General features: G+C 40.4%; 2 protein-coding genes across 5 annotated transcripts in view; one reads left to right on the top strand and one right to left on the bottom strand.

The window, feature by feature from the left end:
• The window catches only part of LOC109314850 (acyl-coenzyme A synthetase ACSM3, mitochondrial-like), a 35,313-nt gene extending 34,334 nt beyond the window's left edge, over window positions 1-979 (top strand). For all 4 annotated transcript variants that reach the window (XM_019542190.1, XM_019542193.1, XM_019542192.1 and 1 more), the window contains one exon: window positions 733-979. In XM_019542190.1, coding sequence (XP_019397735.1) covers window positions 733-819 — 87 coding nt within the window. In that variant the 3' untranslated portion in view covers window positions 820-979. The remainder of the gene's footprint in view (window positions 1-732) is intronic.
• A 394-nt stretch (window positions 980-1,373) lies between these two features.
• ERI2 (ERI1 exoribonuclease family member 2) lies at window positions 1,374-9,304 on the bottom strand. The gene is made up of 9 exons (XM_019542186.1): window positions 9,207-9,304; window positions 9,067-9,128; window positions 8,891-8,974; window positions 8,144-8,271; window positions 7,801-7,951; window positions 7,152-7,252; window positions 6,365-6,446; window positions 3,970-4,058; window positions 1,374-3,752 (listed from the first exon to the last, which is right to left on the bottom strand). Exons 1-9 carry the CDS (start codon window positions 9,227-9,229, stop codon window positions 2,394-2,396), a joined length of 2,079 nt encoding a protein of 692 aa, XP_019397731.1. The 5' UTR covers window positions 9,230-9,304; the 3' UTR covers window positions 1,374-2,393.
• Window positions 9,305-9,377: the final 73 nt, after the last annotated feature.

Here is a 9,377-nt window from a genome sequence, read left to right as displayed (position 1 = left end):
AGCTGACTTCCTGCCCTTTGGGCAGGGGGCTGGACTCGATGATCTCCCGAGGTCCCTTCCAGCCCTAATGTCTATGAAATCTATATACTTTGAGACTGCTCCGATGCACTGCAATTACAGTGCATTGGAGCAGACTCAATTCATCAAATCTGCTGGAGTGTGGTAATTAATGCAACCCAGCAGACTCCAGCGTCCTGTGCATCAGCATCCCCATGCTAAAAAATGGTAGCAGGAGCGCTTTAACTAAAAGCTTGTATGATATGCTTTAAAGTGCCCCCACTGCCATTTTTCAGCGTAGAGACGCTGATACAAGTGACACTCCAGGTGCTTCAATTGAAGTAGCTCTTGGAGCTGCTCTCATTGAAGTGCCCTCTTGCTAATTAAAGTACCTCTTGCAGCAAGTGCATAAACAACTTAAAGCTTTGTCTACATTACAAATATCAGGTTACTTTTCACAGACATGGACTGAGAATAATTTGAGTTGTAGGCACAGCACTGCTAAAAAGTCTGAAGGTTCCAAATATAAGTCTTTGCTAAATGTATTACTGACAATTCTCTCTCCACTCACTTACATTCCTTAAACAGACCCAAAGAAAAATCTTTTTCTCCTCAATAATTATAATCCCATATCTTCCAAGTAGAGACAAACTAAAATATTTAAGTGTATTAGATGAGTGCATCTACTTGTTAATTTATTGTGCATTGATTGTAATTTCTTCTCTTGTCCAATAGATGGAGTTTGTTCAACAGCTGCCAAAGACAATTAGTGGAAAGATCAAAAGAAATGAACTGCGTAAGAAAGAGTGGGAGAAAATTTAGAATTATCTAAGCATTTATTTTGCATTATTAGTTTTTACAAAAGGGAAAGACTTCTTTCTCCTGTTGCGATTTCTTGTTACGTTCCCTGGTTCTATTTTAAAGTGCACAGATCCTAAGCATCACAGTACATTCTGTGCGTCTCCAAACCTCTGCTGAGCTCAGTAGGAATTTGGATGAATAAGCAATGTAAGATTAGGCCTTTGGTGAGCATCTCTATAGTTGAGCATTTCTTTTTTCATGTGTTCTAAACCTAAAAAGACTGAAAACATTTTGTCAGCGATAAAAATTCAAGTTTTAACAATAACACCTATTAAGTACACAAATACGTAGGAAAGAATATACACAGACAATAGGAACCAAGTGGATCTGTATCCAAAGTTTATATCTTAGTGGTGCCAGGAACTCACTGTCAGCTAAAAAAAGCACATGGTTCCTCCTGTATTTTGTGCAATCAAATATAGTAATCCTGGATTTTAAGGCTGCCTTCACCATATCTCCTCATACACAGTTATGAGAAAATAAAAAACTTTGAAAGGAAAATATTAGGTGATGGCAGTTTTCTATATCCATTAGTTTTAATTAATGCAATGTTTATATAGTTCACAGCTGTCAGGTAGTTTGAGTTAATCTTCTCTACAAAAGTATTTTTGCTACTTTACATATTTAATACATCCATTATTACTAACTGGCAACTTAGGCATATATTTAAAAGACAAATGTCTGTACAATTGACAGAGTTCATATGTACACTAAGTTATACCTCTCCCTAATATTTTCTTTTAGATAGCTAAGCTCCCAGGGTCAAGTTTTCTGTTATAAAAATTGCAGACTATACAACTAGAAATTACTGAAAGACTGAATTTACAAGTTAACCCTCGTATTGTGATATTATCAGTTATTCAATAAAGATTAGGTTTCCATAAATATATACATTGTCGTGACATTGAACTGGCCCAGATATTGTGATGTGAAGTACAACACAAAGATGTAGATGTAACAACAGCAAAAGCCTTAATTTTTTTATTGTGTTTTTAAGTTTATTTACTTGATAAAATGTCAGAGGAATTTATATTACATTTTTATACGATTTCAGTAGTAAAAATGTGCTAAAATCATCACCGCTGCTTCAACTACCATGAAATGAAAAAAAATCGGATATGCATACATTGTAAAAAAGTGCAAGTTGTGAATACACTTTTCATTAAAAAAAAAATAAAATTAAAAAGCATTTGTATACAATGTTTATAGTACACCAAAGCTGGTATTTAAGTATGTTTGGCTATTAAAAATATAAAAGGCATGATAAAATAAAAATGTTAAAATTTGTGATGCCAGCTACTTATGCTTTCACATCAGCTCGACCAACCTCCATAAATCCTCACACTTCATCGATATCTGAGTTTCCATTATTGTATCTAGCATTTTAATATATGTAGCTCTATCTGTTTCCACAGTTTCCATTTTGTCTGCAGTAGTCATTTCTGCTTCATTTGCAGGACATGCAGCTCTATGGCATTATCTGACTGCTCTTTATGTAGCAATAGTAGTAGTGAACCAAAAAATTAAAGGAATATTCAAGTTCTCATTGAAGGTCTTAGACAAATATAGTTCCTATGAGAAGAACTTCCTGATGTATTGACACATGATCTTGGAGATGTTAAATCATTTACAGCTGGGAACAAATGATTAGTTGATCTCTCCTTTAAAAGGGCATGTTCCCACTTGAAATATCCACAGCCTCTCTTCTTCCCTTCGTGTTTTCCAACAGGACAACTGTAGAATGTTTTGCCATGATTCGGACCATTGTTGGACACATTTAGTCTTCTAGCTCTTCGACCACAATTACATAAGGGTGGGGTCAATTTTTCATTTTTCACAGCCCCCACAGATTGCTCCATGTTGACTCTGGGATTTAAAACAAAAGGAGGAGTGTTGTATGAGCTTGAACTTCTTAAAGGCAGGAACTGATCAGGAGACACAGTTTTATCTTCAGGAGACACAGTTTTATCTTCATATACAGTAAATGACTGCTTTTTTGCTGGTGGGACAGCCTTTGGATTAGACAACTTTCTTTTATGAAAAGATTCTACTCCTGAAGTTCCAATTAACACCATACTTGATAAAGTAGCATCTCCCCTAGCAGATGGTAACTTAAAAGATGAACAATTTGGAGTCTGCTTTTGGGCTATTCCTACATTATAGATGGTAGTATTAGGACTTTTGTATACAACAGACTTTGAAGATTCCAAAGAGACAGCAGTTTTCCCCAAACGTTCTAAGTCTGAATGTACCGCAGCTGGTTCTTCCAAAACCATCACTTCTGTTGGAACTGAGAAAGTCTCTGTATTTGGGTCATCTTTCAGTTGTACAGAGTCTGAACTGTGTTCATGCTGAGATTCTGGTATTAAAGCTACATCCTCCCAATCAGTCAACATGGATAAACAGTCAGAACTAGTACTTATATCCCCATCAGAGATATTAACAGAGGAGACAGTAGTGGAGACAAGCACCAGCCCTGACCCAGGCACTGAAGCGTTGTAGTTAGAGGTAGAAGTAAGGTGTCCATTTAATCCTTTTTGGAAGCTTGTCAATAAACAACCATGAGGAGTCTGTGGCTGTCCAAGAAAAGCAAGTTTATCAATTGCGACTATGCCATTTGGGGCTTGACCACATAAGTCAGTCTTTCTTCTGCAGGCAGATGCTACATGGATATTTGTAGAGGAACTTGTACAACTTGATTTTTCCTGGGCCTGTATCTCTGGACTAGAATTTATAATTATTTCTGTAACTGTAGTCTGTTTGTTCTCAGCCAGGCAGCTGCTGTTGCAAATTCTATCTTCACATAAAGTTTCAGTGCCATCATTACTTTCCACTGGCTCATCTTCAGTGGGGTTTATATTCAGAGGTCTTGAAACTGAATTCTTTGGCTGCACCTAGGAATTCCATTAACAAAATGAGATTTTGGAAAATGGATGTCCAGAAGTCAATGTATGAGATGAGAGATATCTGCCTTACCAGTGCCCTAACACAATTATTAGTGTCCTAACACAAATTACGTTCAAAGTCTTTGTTAATTATTTCAGTGATCTCACCATTTGACCATATTCCAGGGCTTGAGGCAAGAAGAAAGGAACAAATGAACTCACTAACCTTATCTAAAGATTTGGTAATTTCCAACACGCATCCATCACAGATCATCCTCCAAGCAAGACAGGCAGTGTTCCGAGAATCATCCAGCCCTTTGGAAGATACGTTATATTACTTTCTTATTTTTAAAAATCACTACTGAGAGTAGCAAGTGAGTGGCATAATAAAATAGGTAAGTAAGCAAAGTTAATGCTCAGTAAGTGTCACTGAATACTGTCGTTGTATCACTGCCTTCGCTTACCTATTTACTCAAATATAAGCTGACCCCCCAGTAATTAGATTCTATTCATGGAAAAGTTATAAATATATTATAAATTTCCCAGGTATAGGATCTAATCATTAGAGGTTTGCCTTGCATTTGCCCACCTCCCACTACTACAGCAAGGAAAATAAAACGGAGGGGAGGGGGGGAAATCAGGTAGTCCCTTGCCTTCTGCCCCACCTATTTCTCCCCCTGCAACTCCTTCCACTGCCCTTACTGCCAGATCCTGCTCTTTCTGAGCAGAAGGAAGTGAGGCAATTTTGAAAACAATGACTTTGAAATAAACATACCTCTGGTAATTTAGTTCATCCAGAATTGATGCATTTTGCCTTTTTTTGGAAATTGCTGCAAGTTTTAGCATAGGTACTCTAAAAACACACTTTTACCCAGCACTTTTTAACCTACATATATATATACACATATATATGTATTACAAACTTCTTTTTAATTTCATTTTCAGAGCCAAATCAGTTCAAAATTAAGTTTCAAATTGCAACTGAGCAGAACTCAATTGTTCAAGTCTGCGTAGAAACTTCTGTTATTATTACTATTAAATTTCATGTCTCAGGCCAAATTAGCCAAATCTGTCCCAAATTCCAATGACTACTTGGTCATTCAAACCTATGCGGTGCTACCACTGGCAAGTATCGTCCCTCCCAGACTCTTTGGCCTGGGGCTTCTGATACTCCCAAATGCACAGCTGGCATCCTGCATGCAAGCCTGCCAACAGGCCAAAGGAGCAAACTAGGAAGAAATTTCCCATCTCTGCAAAATAATCATGTAGCTGAGACTCTTCATGGGGAAGCTTCAGTAGACTTCAGGGAGCTACATTCATGGTATTTGTTGTGCAATGCATATGGGTCAAAAGCCCAAAGGCTCACAGTTTGCCATATACTTCATTGGGCTAGGCCCCAGCAGATTCAATAAGGTTTCAAGCCATAGTGACCCTCAGAGAAATGCTCAGTATGTGTGTGTACTCCCATAAAGGATCTATCTTCTAATAACCGCAACCACTTATGACTGGAGCTGGGTGTTCTTGTTATGAGTTCTGGGATCCTCCAAAATTTATATGCAGATGAGGCATACCTGCTCCGGCTTCACCTCATGGAGGACAGGGTCTCACTAATCACATGCAACAGGCTGAAAGGGGGTGACAGCAGGATTCTGGGTGAACAGTTTGGGGCCTTGCTTGATGAAGTTTACCAGATATTTGAGGAAGGCTGGTGAAACAGGATTGGAAATGGGAAAGGAAGGCACAGCTCAGTGGGAAATGAAGAGGAAGCTAAAATATATTCAATGCAGTGGCTCCCATTACTTGAAAAAGGAGTCAGTGCTGAGGGGGACTGAATACAATGGATATTATTATGTGGTCAGTTGGGCTGTACTAACCTATTCTTATAGTAAGTTCCTATCAGTATGTTTGCTCAATATGGGCCATATGTTTTATGGTCATGCTCAGTGTTAGATACCAACTATGAAATTGATTAAAAGTAGCCATTACTGAGCACGTGCTGTTTTTGGCACCAGTTTAATAATTAACCAATACCAGGTTTCCTTGTATGTGAATGTAAGAACAGGAGCTTTGCTCCCCATACTGACTGGGGAGAAAATACTCTGTCTTACGTTCATGTAAATATGGTAAACACCCACAATTAACTATTTATCGGGCTACAGCAAACACAGTGCCCATTCAAGCCTCTCCACACCATCCAAAATGGGTGAAAATCCTTAGTCTCACCAACAATCACATTGTGCTGGTTGGTTTTATGATGTAAATATCTGTCTACCAGGAAACTAACAGCTACAAGGTGGCACCTGTTTTTTGTTGTTGTCCGTTTTAGGGGTATTGGGGGGGGGGGGTTAAAAAAAAGCTTCTGACTTACGACTTTGTCATTCAAGTCCTCTGCACAAAGCACTACAATGGACTTCAAGGAGAATACAAGAGTTTCATAGCTAATGATCTTAAGAATCAAATATTTGATATGAAACATCCAACCATCTGAACCCTCTAGCTTCTTTATTCAGATTTTTTGTTAGTGTGCATCACGTCACACAGAAATAAGTAAGGTTGTGATTGCTGTATTTTAGCTGATTTTATAAAAGACTTTATAATAATGCTGGTCAGCTCACACTCACCAGAATGCTCCCGTCCTGCAAACTCTATCCCCAAATCCTGTAAAGCACCATTTAACCCTTTAGGCTTTCTATTGTAGAAGTTCTAAGAAAAAAATGTAATAATTTTAGAAAATACATGAAGCACAATATCATCTTACATACAATAAACCTCACAAGGTCCTTGTGAGACAAATGTATTCTAATCTAGTTGGGTTGCATAAGATTAAGTAACTTGCTCTACAGCAATTTAAAAATTGCAGAGATTTCAGTCTCCCAGTTTTGGTCTACAAACTATCCTGTATACCCCCCTCAGGTTTGTCAGTTACATATGTATGACTTACAGCAAAGAAAGAGGTAACTGAACCTCTTATCTTATGGGAATACAACTCTAAGTCATATGATTACATTTATTTAACTTGCTGTATATGTTGCAACAGGAAAGGCCTGCTATTTTAAATTGGACACAGGTGTCAGCTTCTTTTAAATGGAAAGCAAAAAAGCATTTCTAGAAACTATTGGTATTTCTTGTTCAGGGACAGACAATGAAAACTGGCTCTATTACCAATAATTTTCACCCAGTCAAGAGCTTAACAGGTAGAACTAAGGTCTGACATTAAAATCTGTATAGCTCTGGGCTTATATCCTTCTTTCCTATTGCCAAATACAATAAGTATGTGCAAGGGGGGATAATGAGCAATGCTAGTTACTTAAACATACACGTGAACTACTTGCTTGTAAACCTGGATATACAGTTTACCTTTAGGTGACTAAAAAATGTGTACCCATAAAATCTACTGGATTCTCAAACCTTGTACGTTGCTCTGAGGTCTATCCACGAATTTAAAATATCAGGTTTTCGCAGCTGCTTTCTTTTACACTCATAATGCAAACAAACTCCTAGATCCCAGTCTGTACAAGAGATAAAAGTAAATATGTTACTTTTTATTCCCATGATTATCAAGCATATGCATTGATTTGCTTTAGATAAATTGGAATCTGAAACATTTAATAGAGCAGTAAGGAAAACTAAAACAAGATTATTTGCAAAATAAATTTTGGCAGGAAAACTTGGGGAGCTGTCTAGCCGGGTAATCAAAGGCACCAAATTTCTCTCTAAAACTGTATGCAAACTGTTTTCAATCACATGCAGAAAGGACAGAATGTTTGTGTATTAGTACTATCCTAATCTGCAAGGTAAGAAATAAATTCAACCGTTAATCCCAACTCTTGATTTTTAGACCAGAAGTAGCAGAAACGCTGGAAGCTAGCATTAGAGAAAACGAGTACTTTGTCAGTTAAGTGGGACCAAAAGGACAGTGACATAACACAGATAACACTGCCAAGAGTTATAGTGGAAAAGTCTGCATTAATGCTGTGAGGGCTGAGCTAAGAACATCAACTTTTCATTTTAGCGTGACCCAAATACCAGAATTCAGTAAAGATGAAATGTTCCTCACCTGACCAAGTGACAAAGGTACATGATTTAGTTTCAGAATGGCTCAGAACATCTAAATTGAAAGTGATTTTCTTCTCCTTTTGTATCTTTTGAATCCACTTAGAAAACATTGATAAGCAAATGTTTAGAGGAACACCTTCGTCAACTTGATTCTTGATAGAACAGAGAAGAAGCACATACAGTTACCCATTAGTGTGCTGACGCTCATCTCATGCTTACTGTTCAGAAACAATACATCCACTTTTAGATGTTTATGTTCCTGTACCGCTGTAAACAAGATTGAGATCACAAACTTGATTAGCTGCAATGTAACCACCTTGTGATGTGCTATATAAAGATGATACCTGTGTTATTCCAGTGAGTTCTGTACAAAATTTAGAGAGAACCGGGTGTTCCTGGGGCTGGACGTAGGTATGGAATTCAGATTCAATCTCGCCATTTAACGTGTTTAATAAAACTGCTGGAAATTCAACTAGAAAAAACAGCGAAGAAAACTCACACGTATTGACAAATTGGCTTAAATTAGAGTTTAAATACATGACTTAAAGCCAGTATCAAAAAGGTACAAATGTCAAATACACCCCTCACGGGCGACTGGTGCCACCTTAGTCAGGGGGCTGGGGAAGCATGCCCCCGAGCAGCCAGTCACCAACTGGGGGGGAGGTGGGCAGGTCCCCCGCAGCCGAGCTCACCAACCCCCTACACGTCACCACTGATACCCCTAAAGAGAGAATCCATGAGTGGAATTTTTCCCATTTTCTGTGTATTTCTGAGGACGCTGTTTCTGGATCCCGCGTTGCTGCAGCACCTCCGGGGATGAACAAGAGCACCCGAAGCCCACTTGCAATCCAGCAGGCTGCAATATCAAGTCATCCCTGAATAAATGAGTGACTTTCCAGGGGCAGGCCAGATTCTTTGAGTAGATGGGGATGTTGTAGTAAGCCAGCGGAGTCATCCGGACCAGTCCTCTGTGAATGCACCTGCTCTGCAGCAAGATCCCAGGGGCCTTTTCCCGAGAGAAAACTCAGCTCGGGTGGCCCCCGCGGCACTTGCCGGCCTAACGAGGCAAAACTCCCGCCGCTGCCACTTACTGATCTCGGGGCTGTAGCGGATCGTCCCGCCGCTCCAGCACGTGGACTCGAAGTCCATCACCACAGCGTAGCGGAAGCGCTGCCCTGCAACACACGGCACGGAGCGGCGCTGGGACGCGGCCGCCGGCGCGAAGCGCGGAGGGGAGGGGGTCAAGGGGCAAAAGTTTGCCACTCACGTGAGGGGGCCGCGAGCCCGGCCCGGCCGTGCGCGGAACGAGTCCGGACCAGCCCGAGTCGCCTGCGGAGGAAACACAGGAGGTTGGTGGGGCCGCGGCCTGCGCCCGCTCTCGCCCATCCCGCATGAGGGGGGGCGCACCTGGCCAGCTGCTTGGTTGCCATGGCTGCGGCCGTTGCCCGCGCCCAACAGCTGTTGCAGCCGCCGCGGACGGTAGTATCGAAGCTATCAGCAGATCAGCTGCTCTGGTCTGGCGGAGGGGGCGGGGCCTTTTGCTCGGCCACTGGCAACCCGGCGGCGCTCAGGCATGAG

Source organism: Crocodylus porosus, unplaced genomic scaffold, assembly GCF_001723895.1.
Source record: "Crocodylus porosus isolate Cpor-Errol unplaced genomic scaffold, CroPor_comp1, whole genome shotgun sequence".
Classification (NCBI taxonomy): Eukaryota; Metazoa; Chordata; order Crocodylia; family Crocodylidae; genus Crocodylus; species Crocodylus porosus.
The sequence above is the reverse complement of the archived record's forward strand: the minus strand, read 5'-3'. Positions and strand labels throughout refer to the sequence as shown.

Coding starts and splice junctions, on each gene's coding strand:
- ERI2 (XM_019542186.1), bottom strand. CDS start 9,229: ATGGCAACCAAGCAGCTGGCCAG. Junction 7,952..8,143: donor AACTCACTGGAATAACACAG/GTATCATCTTTA, acceptor TGTTCTATCAAG/AATCAAGTTGACGAAGGTGT. Junction 3,753..3,969: donor TTACCAAATCTTTAGATAAG/GTTAGTGAGTTC, acceptor TGGAATTCCTAG/GTGCAGCCAAAGAATTCAGT.